The sequence below is a fragment of the Gorilla gorilla genome, chromosome 1, assembly GCF_029281585.2.
Source record: "Gorilla gorilla gorilla isolate KB3781 chromosome 1, NHGRI_mGorGor1-v2.1_pri, whole genome shotgun sequence".
NCBI classification, from domain to species: domain Eukaryota; kingdom Metazoa; phylum Chordata; class Mammalia; order Primates; family Hominidae; genus Gorilla; species Gorilla gorilla.
The window spans coordinates 239,311,955-239,325,939 of record NC_073224.2 but is presented as its reverse complement, the minus strand read 5'-3'; the positions used below and the strand labels follow the sequence as shown (position 1 = coordinate 239,325,939).

Genomic DNA, 13,985 nt, shown 5'->3' with positions numbered 1-13,985 from the left:
GAGGGGACTCTCCGCAGGGGCCACAGTGGGTCCCACCAGAGGGGCCTGGAGGGAAGCAGGTGGGGCAGCCCCTCCTGGACCCACCTGGGCTTCAGCTCCCGCTTCCGCATCTCCAGGACGTGGGGGACAGAGACTTTGAACAGCTTGTCGCGGTTCTGTGCTCGAAGAACGGAGAATGGCAGTCTATGCAGGTCCTTCCTCTGGGGGGCCATATCCTTTCGGACCTGTGGGGGGAGCGACTGGCTGTGGGGCTGCGCAGGGCCCTAAACACAGCCAGCTGTGCCCCGTGGCTCCTCTGCTGCCAGTGCGAGAACCGCGGGAGCCGCAGTTGGGATTGAATATGGGGACCCAAAAGCCGACCGGCGCCCGAGGAAGACAGTAGCCAGTGCGGAGGGGCACACAGACCCCCACAGAGCTGCCCACAGACTGCAGCGTCTGCTTCACCAGAGGATAAACCGAGGCATGAAGGAGTGAGGAGGCGGCCAGAACCGGGGTCCCCACCCTGGTGCCTTCCCCCATCTTCACCGCGGAAGGCGGAAGGCAAGTGCTTCCCCTCGCATGCACGCCCAGGAGGAACCCAGGCCAGGAAAGGCAAACCCATGGGAGGAAGCCAGGCCGGGAAGGGCAAACCCTTGGGAGGAAGCCAGGCCGGGAAGGGCAAACCCGTGGGAGGAAGCCAGGCCAGGAAGGGTGCATCTGGAGTGTGGCAGGAGCCTCGAGGCCACCTCCAGGGCCGGCACTTGTGGGGCAGATTCTGCAGGACACTCCGTGTTTCAGGTGCGCCTCCCGGGGCCTCCAGGTTGTTGGAGGGGCCCTTCATTGCATCCGCTGCACCCCTGGGTCACAGCCCCTACTGCCCCCACCCCCAGAGCCCACCCTTCCCTGCTCCCGCCTGGCAGTGCCTTCCAGAGAGGAGGGAGGGTCTTGGTGAGCAAGCTTTTTAACCTCAGATACAGCTCGACATGTGCATTGCTTGGGAAAGGTCTACCCTGTGCTCCCGGCATGCGGCCGGGGCCCCCAGGACTCGAGGGCGGTGGAGTTTGTTCCTGCAACAGGCCCTTCCCCGACCTACGCCCCTCCTTCCCGGGCCCCACGCACAGATTTGGTCTCCATTTCTTTGTTCAGGAGTGGGAGGGCTTCCTGGTGGATCAGCTTCTCGGGCAGCACTGGCCGGAAGGCCACCTGGACCAGGCACCTCTGAGGAGAGACCAGTGTGGGCACAGGGGCTGCCACTTCCCTCCACCCCCCCGGAGCCCCTGCGGGCACTCTACCGTTCTCCGCCCGTGGACTCCCCTCAAGGTCACCTCCCCCTCCCCTTGAGATTTCAGCCTGCGTGCCCCTTCAGGAAGCCCCTCCCTGACCTCTGTCCCCCAGGAAGCTGGGCAGGCTGCAGGCGTGAGCACCAAGCCCTCTGGCCATGCAGGGTGGGGGTCCTGTGATTGGAGGTGCTGAGAATAGAGTCCTGGACAGGCCGGGACCGGGTCCCCTGTCCACGGGGCAGCAGTGACAGCTGAGCCCGCCCTTTCCTTGAGTTTGACGGGTGAGTCCCACACCCTAACCTGGTCCCTGCACACACCAGCCTTTCCAAGGAGCCTCCATTTTGGAAATGGCTTCCCACAGAAGGGTCCCTCCGTGACAGAGCCCACAGGCAGTGTGCAGTATGGGGTTGGGGGTGACATGGTGTGGGAGGGGGAGAGGGTGGGGGGAGGGGACAGGTCTGGGGAGGCAGGAGAGAGGGTGGGGGAAGGGAGGGAGGGGAGAGAGTGTAGGAGGGGAGAGAGTGTAGGGGGAGGGAGGGAGGGGAGACTGCGAGGGGAGGGAGGGAAAAGGGTAGGGGAGGGAGGGAGGGGAGAGGGTAGGGGAGGGAGGGAGGGAAGAGGGTATGGGAGGGAGGGGAGAGGGTGGGGGAGGGAGGGAGGAAAGAGGGTAGGGGAGGGAGGGAGAGGATAGGGGAGGGAGGGAGAGGATAGGGGAGGGAGGGAGAGGATAGGGTGAGGGGAGGGAGGGGAGAGGGTGAGGGGAGGGAGGAAGGGAGGGAAGACGTCAGCGGAGGGATGGAGGGAGGGGAGAGTGAAGGGAGGGAGGGGAGAGGGTGGGGAAAGGGAGGGAGGGAAGAGAGTACAGGAGGGAGGGTGGGAAGGGAGAGGGTGAGGGGAGGGAGGGGGAGAGGGTGGGGGAGGGAGGGGAGAGGGTAGGGGAGGGAGGGGAGAGGGTAGGGGAGGGAGGAAGGGGAGAGGATAGGGGAGGGAGAGGAGGGGAGAGGGTAGGGGAGAGAGGGAGGGAGGAGAGAGGGTAAGGGAGGGAGAGAAGGGGGTAGGGGAGGGAGGCAGGGGAGAGGGTAGGGTAGTAGGGAGGGAGAGAAGGAGGGGAGAGGGTAGGGAGGGAGAGAGAGGAGAGGAGAGGAGAGGGTAGGGGAGGGAGGGGAAAGGGGAGGGGAGGGAGGGAGCGGAGGGGAGAGGGTAGGGAGGGAGAGGAGGGAAGAGGGGAGGGGAGGCAGAGAGGGGAGAGGAGAGAGGAGGGAGGGGAGAGGGGAGGGAGGGGAGCGGGTAGGGGAGGGAAGGAGGGGAAATGGTACGGGAGGGAGGGAAGGAGGGGAGAGGGTAGGGGAGGTAGGGAGGGAGGGGAGAGGGTAGCGGAGGGGAGAGGGTAGGGGAGGGAAGGAGGGGAGAGGGTAGAGGAGGGAGGAGGGGAGAGGGTAGGGGAGGGAGGAAGAGGAGAGGGGAGGGAGGGGAGGAGGGGAGAGGGTAGGGAGGGAGGGAGAGAAGGGGAGAGAGTAGGGGAGGGAGGGAGTGAGGGGAGAGGGTAGGGAGGGAGCGAGGGGAGAGGGTAGGGGAGGGAGAGGAGAGCTGCATCTGCAGTAATGTGTGTGGGGGTGAGAACCATCACCGAGTGGCTTTTGCTAAGTTGAATGAAATGCATTTTGAATCACTGCATTCATTGAAATCCCATGTGAGCCAACTGTCCCTCACATGCCCTTCCTCACTTAGGCCTTCGGCAGCCCTCAGGGTCACCCGAAGGCCCTGCCAGGCCCAGAGCTTTCTGCTCTGCAGGAAAGGTAGAGTGCTGGGTGGGAGTGGCTGACACCCTCTGCTCCCAGTCGGCCCGCGAGGTCCACAGGTGCAAGGGACTACACAGCCTTCCCCAGTCTCAACCTGGGAGCCCTGGATGGGTTCCGGCCAGGCCAGCAGCCTGGGGAGCTCCTGCCTCTCGGGGTCAGGCTGGACCAAGGGCACTGTGACCCCCCCCGATGGGGGTGGCCCTGGGCCCCCATGCACATTGGCCATGGAGCCTTCCTCGGCCCTGCTCGGGTCTGAGGAGGGTCGGGTTCACTCCCGCCCGGTTCACACCCGCCCCTGTTCTCCAGGTTGAAACCCTGTGGTTAAGGGTGGGCAGAGCCAGACACCCCGGGGGTAAATGCAGGTGGTGTGGAGCTCCTGCTTCCCAGCCTGTGTGTGGGGCCCACACCCACCTTTCCTGGCCACACGGTCCCCACTGAGGGCGAGATGGTGATAGGCGAGTCTGGGGGCAGCAGGAACTCGAAAGACGTGGGCCCCCTGGGAGAGGCGTCCTCTGAGCCAGTGCGGGGCTTGGAGTGGGACTGCGAGCTCATGCTCAGGTGAGAGTTGATGACGTACACTGTAGCCACGGAGGTGTCGTATAGGGCCGTGGCCGCAAACTTGATCTGGTAGTGGGACAGCTCCAGGGGTGGGTGGACGCCTACAGCCCGGCAAGACAGCTTGAAGCACCTGCAAGCAGCAGCGTGGGAGGCCCTCAGCCGTGCAGGGCGTCTGTGTCCCTCTGCGGCAGGCGTGGGGCCGCTGGGTGGAGGACAAGCCCCGGGTGAGGCTCATAGGGACATGCACGTTCCTGCTGCCCAGGGGGTCACTGCACCGCTGACAAGTTTCGAAACTACAGCGTATCCTCGTGCACATTTGAGGTGGGTGGCTAAAAATTTTAAACCGTATTTATTCATTTATAAATAGAGATGGAGTCTCACTCCGTTGCCCTAGGCTGGAGTGCAGTGGCACCACCACAGCTCACTGTAGCCTCGAACTCCTGGTTCAAGGGGTCCTCCTGCCTCGGCCTCCCGAGTAGCTGGGACTACAGATGCGTGCCACTGTGTCCTGGGTAGCTAAAAATTTAATCACAAGTTTAGATAGTTGCAAAGGAAATTTCTAGCTTATTTTGTTAAATATTTATTGACATTTTAAAAGCGGATCTCTTTCTCTAAATGGAAGCACAGGTGTCCACAAGGCCTATTATGGGCAAGTTGATTCCTGCCGCCATCCATTAAAAAGAGGCCGGGACCTGGTTATTTTAACCATTGGAAACTTCACATTTCATATTTTCCTCAAATGCCTATTTCCACTGTATTTTCCCCATTGATTTTTGTCCTAATTGTATATATTTTATGCTGTAAAGGACAATACTCCTATCACATTTGTCGGTAACAGAAAGTGTTCATTCATATGTTGTAATATTCAAATGCATATTTTTATGTCCTGTGACCACAGGCTCTAAATGCTTTAAAAAATTCTTTAAAAAGGCTGGCATGGTGGCTCACACTTGTAATCCCAGAACTTTGGGAGGCCGAGGTGGGCGGATCACGAGGTCAGGAGATCGAGACCATCCTGGCTAACACGGTGAAACCCCGTCTCTACTAAAAATACAAAAAAATTAGCCAGGCGCAGTGGCAGGCACCTGTAGTCCCAGCTACTCTGGAGGCTGAGGCAGGAGAATGGCGTGAATCCTGGAGACGGAGCTTGCAGTGAGCTGAGATCACACCACTGCACTCTAGCCTGGGTGAAAGAGCAAGACCCCATCTCAATAAAAAAAAAAAAAAGGTCGGGCACAGTGTCTCACGCCTGTAATCCCAACACTTGAGGAGGCCGAAGCGGGCAGATCACGAGGTCAGGAGATCGAGACCATCCTGGCTAACACAGTGAAACACCGTCGCTACTAAAAATACAAAAAATTAGCTGGGTGTGGTGGTGGGTGCCTGTAGTCCCAGCTACTTGGGAGGCTGAGGCAGGAGAATGGCGTGAACCCAGGAGGCGGAGCTTGCAGCGAGCCGAGATTGTGCCACTGCACTCCAGCCTGGGTGACAGAGCAAAGACTCTGTCTCTGTCTCAAAAAAAAAAAAAAAAAATTCTTAAAAAAATTGTCTGGGTGCGGTGACTCACGCCTATAATCCCAGCACTTTGGGAGGCCGAGGCGGGTGGATCACCTGAGGTCAGGAGTTCAAGACCAGCCTGGCCAACATGGTGAAACCCCATCTCTACTGAAAAGAATGCAAAAATTAGCTGGGCGTGGTGGCCGGTGCCTGTAATCCCAGCTACTTGGGAGGCTGAGGCAGGAGAATTGCTTGAACCTAGGAGGTAGAGGTTGCGGTGAGCCAAGATCGCCCCACTGCACTCCAGTCTGGGTGACAGAGTGAGACTCTCGTCTCAAAAAAAAAAAAAAAAAACAAAAAAAAAACAACTTAGAAAAATGTAGGCCGGGCGCGGTGGCTCATGCTTGTAATCCCAGCACTTTGGGAGGCCGAGGCGGGCAGATCACGAGGTCAGGAGATTGAGACCATCCTGGCTAACATGGTGAAACCCCGTCTCTACTAAAAATACACAAAAATTAGCCAGGCGTGGTGGTGGGCACCTGTAGTCCCAGCTATTTGGGAGGCTGAGGCGGGAGAATGGCGTGAATCCTGGAGACGGAGCCTGCAGTGAGCCAAGATCACACCACCGCACTCCAGCCTGGGTGATAGAGCGAGACTCTGTCTCAAAAAAAAAAAAAAGAAAAGAAAAATGTAGTGATGGGGTGTTGCCCAGGCTGGTCTCAAATTCCTGGACTCAAGTGATCCTCCTGTTTCAGCCTCCCAAAGTGCTGGGATTACAGCCGTGGCGCCCAGCACTCACTAAAATTATTTTTGAGTGGAGATATTATTGATTATTATTAGTAGTCAATTTTTTTCTTTCTTTCTTTCTTTTTTTTTTTGAGACAGGATCTTGCTCTGTTGCCCAGGCTGGAGAGCAGTGGCATGATCTCGGCTCACTGCAACCTCTGCCTCCCGGGTTCAATGATTCTGCTGCCTCAGCCTCCCAAGTAGCTGGGACTACAGGCACCCACCACCACACCTGGCTAATTTTTTGTATTTTTAGTAGCGACGGTGTTTCACTGTGTTAGCCAGGATGGTCTCGATCTCCTGACCTCGTGATCTGCCCGCCTTGGCCTCCTCAAGTGTTGGGATTACAGGCGTGAGACACTGTGCCCGACCTTTTTTTTTTTTGAGATGGGGTCTTGCTCTGTCACCCAGGCTGGAGTGCAGTGGCGCGATCTCGGCTCACTGCAAGCTCCATCTCCAGGGTTCACGCCATTCTCCTGCCTCAGCCTCCCGAGTAGCTGGGACTATAGGCGCCCGCCACCATGCCCGGCTAATTTTTTTGTATTTTTAGTAGAGACAGGGTTTCAACGTGTTAGGCAGGATGGTCTTGATCTCCTGACCTCGTGATCTGCCCGCCTCGCTCGGCCTCCCAAAGTGCTGGGATTACATGCGGGAGCCACCGCGCCCGACCTTTTTTTTTTTTTTTTTTTGAGATGGAGTCTCACTCTGTCGCCCAGGCTAAGCGCAGTGGTGCAATCTCGGCTCACTGCAAGCTCTGCCTCCCGGGTTCAAGCGACTCTCCTGCTTCAGGAGAGTAGCTGGGATTACAGGTGTGCACCACCTTACTTGGCTAATTTTTGCATTTTTAGTAGAGACAGGGTTTCACCATGTTAGCCAGGCTGGTCTCAAACTCCTGACCTCAGGTGATCCGCCCACCTTGGCCTCCCAAAGTGCTTGGATTACAGGCGTGAGCCACTGCTCCTGGCCCAACCATTCAGGTATTTCTATATTTTTCTTGTGTCAGTTGTGTATTTTGAGGAATTTGTCCATTTCCTCAAAATTGTCAGGTTCCCTGGTGTAAAGCTGTTCATCATGTTCTCTTCTTATCGTTTTGATATTTGTTAGGGTCTGTAGTGATGTTCCCTTTCGCTCCTGATATTGATGGTTTGTGTTTTCTCTTTTTATCCTGATTGGTCTTGCTGGGGGTAATGAATTTTATTAAATTGTACAAGAAAGAACTTTTAGTTTGTTGTTTTTCTCTGTTGAATATTGCATTTCTATTTCGTTGACTTCCACTTTTACCTTTATTATGTCTTTTCTTCTACTCTCTTTGGGTTTAATTTCCTGTGTTCTTTTCCTAATTCTTGAAAAGGAAGCTTAGATGGTTGATTTTCACACCCTCTTTTCTAATATCTGCGTTTAGAACTAGAAGCTTCCCACGAGGTGCTGCTCTGACAGCCCGCAGGCCTCAAACCTGATGGGTCCAACATGGAGCCTTTGGTGGTGCCCATGAGGATCAGTCACAAAAATACCCAGGCCGAGGGGAGACAAGCAAAATCCAGACCAGCAGCGGGGGTCTGAGGCCACCGGCATGAGGTCCCGGTCTGCATGGGGCTCTCCTAGTTTCAGCACTCAAAGTCCTGTGGCCTGAGAAGCCCCTCAGTACTGGGTACAGCAGCATGGTGGTCACCCTACATCTGTGCAAGTGTAGAAGTGTGTGTATGTGTGAGTGTTAGGTTATAGGTACACACGTGTGTACGTGTGTGTTAGGTTGTAGGTACACACGTGTACGTGTGTTAGGTTGTAGGTACACACGTGTGTATGTATGTTGTGGGTACACACGTGTGTATGTGGGTGTTAGGTTGTAGGTACACAGGTGTGTACGTGGGTGTTAGGCTGTGGGTACACAGGTGTGTACGTGGGTGTTAGGCTGTGGGTACACAGGTGTGTACGTGGGTGTTAGGCTGTGGGTACACAGGTGTGTACGTGGGTGTTAGGCTGTGGGTACACACGTGTGTACGTGGGTGTTAGGCTGTGGGTACACACGTGTGTACGTGGGTGTTAGGCTGTGGGTACACACGTGTGCACGTGTGTTAGGCTGTGGGTACACACGTGTGTACATGGGTGTTAGGCTGTGGGTACACAGGTGTGTACGTGGGTGTTAGGTTGTGGGTACACACGTGTGTACGTGGGTGTTAGGCTGTGGGTACACACGTGTGTACGTGGGTGTTAGGTTGTGGGTACACATGTGTGTACGTGGGTGTTAGGTTGTGGGTACACACGTGTGTATGTATTAGGTTGTAGGTACACACGTGTGTACGTGTGTGTGTTAGGTTATAGGTACACACGTGTGTATGTGTGTTATGTTGTGGGTACACACGTGTGTATGTGTTAGGTTGTAGGTACACACGTGTGTACGTGTGTGTTGTAGGTACACACATGTGTATGTATTAGGTTGTAGGTACACAGGTATGTACGTGTGTTAGGTTGTAGGTACACAGGTGTGTACGTGGGTGTTAGGCTGTGGGTACACAAGTGTGTACGTGGGTGTTAGGTTGTGGGTACACACGTGTGTACGTGGGTGTTAGGTTGTGGGTACACACGTGTGTACCTGCGTTAGGTTGTGGGTACACACGTGTGTACCTGCGTTAGGTTGTGGGTACACACGTGTGTACATGTGTGTGTTAGGTTATAGGTACACAGGTATGTAATGAAAGTGTGACCCCTGGCATTCCTGACAGTGACGGGCTCCGGGGAGGGAGGGAGAACAAAGCCAGCTCCGACTTGAGGGAGAATGTTTGTTTCTGTAACAACAAAGAGAAATCAGAGGCAAGTAGGATAGAAGTCTGAGATCTCTATTTTGGGTGGAGGGTACATGATGTTGGCTGAGTTTGTGGGTTATCTGAAAATGGAAGGGAAGAAGAAAGCAGAGGACGCAGAGCTAAGAAAGTTGGGACCTTTTTTTTTCAGCACTACACACACACACACACACACACACACACACACACACGAACTGCAGGGGGCTCTGGAGCCATGGAGTTAGAAAAGCTCTCTGAGAGGCCAGGTGTGGTGGCTCATGCCTGTAATCCCAGCACTTTGGGAGGCCGAGGCAGGCAGATCACCTGAGGTCAGGACTTTGAAACCAGCCTGACCAACGTGGAGAAACCCTGTCACTACTAAAAATACAAAATTATCTGGGCGTGGTGGCGTATGCCTGTAATCCCAGCTACTCAGGAGGCTGAGGCAGGAGAATTGCTTGAACCTGGGAGGCAGAGGTTGTGGTGAGCCGAGATTGCACCATTGCACTCCAGCCTGGGCAACAAGAGCGACGCTCCGTCTCAAAAAAAAAAAAAAAAGAAAAGAAAAGCTCTCTGATCTGAGGCCGGGTGCGGTGGCTCACACCTGTAATCCCAGCACTTTGGGAGGCTTAGGCGGGTGGACCACGAGGTCAAGAGATCGAGACCATCCTGTCTAACATGGTGAAACCCTGTCTCTACTAAAAATACAAAAATTAGCTGGGCGTGGTGGTGCACACCTATAGTCCCAGCTACTCGGGAGGCTGAGGCAGGAGAATCGCTTGAACCCAGGAAGCGAAGGTTGCAGTGAGCCGAGATCATGCCACTGCACTCCAGCCTGGCGAGAGAGCGAGACTCCATCTCAAGAAAAATAAGAAAAAAAAAAAAAGAAAAGAAAACATAAAAGCTCTCCGAACTGGGCTCCCTTCTGAGAGTGAGCAGGAGAGCCGGGCACAGTGGCTCACGCCTGTCATCCCAGCACGTTGGGAGGCTGAAGCGGGAGGATCACTTGAGGCTATGAATTCAAGACCAGCTTGGGCAACATAATGAGACCCCGTCTCTACAAAAAATATAAAAGTTAGCCAGGCATGGTGGCGTGTTCCTGTAGTCCTAGCCACACTCAGGAGGCTGAGGTGGGAGGATCGCTTGAACCCGGGAGGTGGAGGCTGCAGTGAGCCGTGATTGCACCCCTTGCATTCAAGCCTGGGTGACAGAGCAAGACCCTGTCTCAAAAAAAAAAAAAATTAAAATGTAAAAGTTCAGAAACAAATAATTGCACTTGAAAATGAGCAGTAGAAAATGGTCGAATCACAGGTGACATTGTTACAAGACGAGAGAGAATGAGGAGTGGAATTTGTGTAAACGGCGAAGCAAACTGGGAAGCATGTTAGGAAGGAATCAAAGGCAGCAGCCTAAGGACTCCACGTGTGCCTCAAAGAGTTCAGAAAGTGATACAGGGTTGGAAACTGCAACATGGCCGTGATTACGGATGGAACGTGCAAAGCACTGGGCACCAAAGGCGGCTGAGGGAGAGGCGACGGGGCGTTAATGCGCCCTGGGGAAGGAGCCAGCGTGGCTTTTGAAGTGGTCTGGCTGCCTGACTAGCCCAGAGGTGCTGCTGCCCATGAACCCGCAACACAGAACAGAGGAACATGTGAACTGACACCACGAGACAGCACCGCACCTGTGGCAGCTCCACAGAACAAACGCACCTGGCGTCTTCAGTAAATACATTCCAAGGACCACAGAGATGGAGAGAGGCCCCAGTGGCCCAGGTCAGTAGGACCCAAATGTGGGCGATTGTTTGATGAAGGCACAGAGGAACTCAGGGCAGAATGGAATCTTTTCAACAACGAGGCTGGAATAATTGGAAACCTCTGTGCAAAAAAATGAACCTCAACTCGGCTCACATCTGAAACAAAAGCGATCAAAACGGACCACAGACCCCGCTGTGACTGCCCCCCAGTGTCTTGGCCTCTGCCCCAGAACACATCCCTGGAGACTGACAGTCCCAGCAGCAACAAGAACCCACGCAGGACCACCAGCCACCAACTGGGGTCCAGTTTCATCTCTCCCTCTCCACCATTTCCTTATCCCGCCCTCAGGCTCAGGGAGGTGCAGAGACTGGCTGGTCGCACAAGACCTCAGAGCACGCAGGGATTTACACCAGGTCCACCTCTGGACACAGGTCCACCCACCTGTGTCCAGAGGGGTGCCCTGCACGGCACGCGTGTATACACACACGCACGCACACAGTCTCACATAAACGCACTCATACACATGTACACACATGCACTCACGCATGGTCGCACACTCAAGCACTCACACATACAAGCACTCACATTCAGTCACATGCTCACACATACATGCACTCACAACCTTACACACCCACATGCACTCACACACAAGGCACTCTCATACACACACACACGCTCACTCACATGCAAGCTCACACACCCACATACGTGTACTCACATAGGCACTCACCCCCCCATACACTCACATACCTGCACTCACACTCCCGCAGGCTCACACAGTCTCACACTGACAAACATGCACTCACACACACACCCATATGCACTCACACCTGCTCCTACAGTGATACGTCTGTATGCGCACACACGTTCATACACACACAGGCACACTCGCCTGTCCTCACACACATGCTCATATACATACACACCCATGACACACACACACACACACACACACACACGTCTGAGCGGGCCCAGAACTCAAGGCTGCCTGGGTCCCAGGCCTGTCTGCACCCAGGTTTGAGGTTCCTGCCGGCCGGCAGTGCTGCCCAGCCCAGCCCTGTGGTCAGCCAGGCAGGTGGGGTCAGGGGCGGGGATGTGGTGGAGCTGGGAAGGGCGGCCCCTCCTGAGCGGGCACTCCAGGCCCCCTGCGTCCCCTCTCCCTGGCAGGCTCACCGGTTGATCTCAGACTTGCAGGTCAGTTGGAATCTGTGTTCCTCGGCCTTGGTGGGCTGGAAGATCACACAGAACTGCAGCGTTTCCAGGGGCAGGATCGTCCCAAACCCATCGTTTGGCTGGACGTCCACAAACTGGAAATGGAAGAGTGCTCTGAGGGCGTGTCACGGGGAGACCACGTGGACACACGTGCGGCAGGGCCGTGTGAGAGTAAGAGATGAGTGTGATCGTGTGTGAGCGAATGTGAGGGTGAGAGTGTCGCTGTGAACGAGTGTGTGTCAGCAAGTGTGTGAGTGTGAGCGCATGTGTATGAGTGCATGAGCAATTGTGAGCATGTGCATGTGTGTGCACGCGCATGTGTGTGTGCTGGGGGGAGAGAGAGGGAGGATGGCGGTGTTGGCGGCGGGGCAGCCCAGGGAAAGGTGAGGGGTGCCCAGGCTTGGGCCTCGTCCCAGCTACCTTGTGTGGCCCCAGCAGGGGAAAGTTTCAGAAGGAAGAGCGGGGAGAGGGATCTGGAGCGCAGGAGGTGCACAGGACCGAGGCAGAAGTTGGGCTGCACACCCAGGGCTGGTGTGCAGGGTGGGGAGGCCCAGGCGTGGAGGGGTGCAGCTGAGAGGCGGAAGTTGGGCCACACGCCCACGCGTGGGGACCCTGGAACAGTGGCCGCTGCATCCTGTCCCCAGGACTTCCCAGCCTCGCCCCTCTTGTCCCAGGCCTGGCTGCAGGAGGTACCTTGGGAAGCCTGACGAACCCGAACTCCTGGGGCAGGAGCGAGTGGTTGTGGAGGCTGATTTCCGTCCTGATGGCCTCATAGATGGTGCAGTAGCCAAAATCCACCTCCGAGGGACTGAGCTCCAGGTCCGAGGTGGTGACAATGGCATGCACGGTGAATCCCACTGGCTTGTTCTGAGGCACAAAGGGCACAGGCGCCCTCGCAGCCACTCGGAGACTTACCAAGTGCTCCCCAAACTCTGAGGCGCAACCACTGCTGCTGCCTTGTGGCCATGGCCCACCGTTTCCAGGACACGACGAGGCCATCTTTTCATAAAACCCACTTCCCTGTGACCGCTCCCTGACATGGCGGGGAGGAGCTGCGGGTGGGTGGCAGCTGAGAGCCCGCTGCAGGTGGAGTGGGGTGCATGTGTCTCTGTGTGCGGCACACGTGGGCGCACAGACGTGTGCAGCTGAGTGTGTGGGGCACCCCTCGTGTGCACATGCAGGTGCAGGTGCCTGGGACACAGCCCTGCTGGCCTGGATGGGCCTCGGAGGCCTCTCTCTGGCCCATGAGCACCCTCCCAGCAGGCAAGCCCCTCTGGCTGCTAGACGCCTCCTGGAAGGCAAGTGAGGATGAGCCCTTTTGGGGGCCCTCGGCCGGGTGCTGGGCCTGGCCTCCCAGGAAAGCCCCTGCTCCCCAGGAGCGCCCAGCATCGTTGGGAAGTGCCCCAACACAGACCTGGTCGGCAACCCATATGGTCATCGGGGCCTCCAGGACTTGGGTCTCCTTGTCAAAATACCGCCCCGCGTCCTCCGGGAGGGAGTGTCTGAAAGAGGCAGACGAGGCGAATGTGCTTTCCTCTCTCCACTTTGTGAAATGACAATAAGACCCACTGTCACCGGTGCTTCTACAGCCGGTGAGAGCCACGGCATCTCTGAAACATCAGCGCTGGGAGACGCATCGCACCGCCCTCCTGCTCTCGCACAGAACCCGCGAGCACGTGGCCCCTGTGGCCCCGTGAGGGCTCTGGCGTGTCTAAGTAGCCAGTCACTCCCAGGAGCAACACAAGTGACTGTGGCTCAAAAGCTGTGTTTAAATAAACAGGAATAAATTCAAGTCATGTTTCAAATTAATATGGAGTTTGCATCGTAAAGGAATCCTAAAAAGCCCTTTAAAAATGCATTTTCACTTTAATCAGAGTTTGATCTCTGATTACATAAGTTAATGTTGTTAAAGAAATATCAGGAAAAGGGCTGGGCGTGGTGGCTCACGCCTGTAATCCCAGCACTTTGGGAGGCTGAGGCGGGCGGAGCACGAGGTCAGGAGATGGAGACCATCCTGCCTAACACGGTGAAACCCCATCTCTACTAAAAAATACAAAAAATTAGCCGGGCGTGGTGCGGGCGCCTGTAGTCCCAGCTACTCGGGAGGCTGAGGCAGGAGAATGGCGTGAACCCGGGAGGCGGAGCTTGCAGTGAGCCGAGATAGCGCCACTGCACTCCAGCCTGGGTGACACAGCGAGACTGTCTCAAAAGAAAGAAAGAAAGAAAGAAAGAAAGAAAGAAAGAAAGAAAGAAAGAAAGAAATATCAGGAGAAGTAAAATAAGAAAGAAAAACATCAGCCTCCCTGTGACAGGCGGCCGGCGGGGGCAAGTCCAGGAAGCAGC

The 13,985-nt window shown here is 55.8% G+C and overlaps 1 protein-coding gene across 7 annotated transcripts in view; it reads right to left on the bottom strand.

The window, feature by feature from the left end:
* CFAP74 (cilia and flagella associated protein 74) overlaps positions 1 to 13,985 on the bottom strand; it is an 84,220-nt gene that overhangs the window by 8,381 nt on the left and 61,854 nt on the right. For all 7 annotated transcript variants that reach the window (XM_055382619.2, XM_055382653.2, XM_055382656.2 and 4 more), the window contains exons 23-28: positions 13,057 to 13,144; positions 12,336 to 12,509; positions 11,604 to 11,737; positions 3,470 to 3,746; positions 1,099 to 1,197; positions 85 to 224 (exon numbers count right to left, since the gene is read on the bottom strand). In XM_055382619.2, coding sequence (XP_055238594.2) covers positions 85 to 224; positions 1,099 to 1,197; positions 3,470 to 3,746; positions 11,604 to 11,737; positions 12,336 to 12,509; positions 13,057 to 13,144 — 912 coding nt within the window. The remainder of the gene's footprint in view (positions 1 to 84; positions 225 to 1,098; positions 1,198 to 3,469; positions 3,747 to 11,603; positions 11,738 to 12,335; positions 12,510 to 13,056; positions 13,145 to 13,985) is intronic.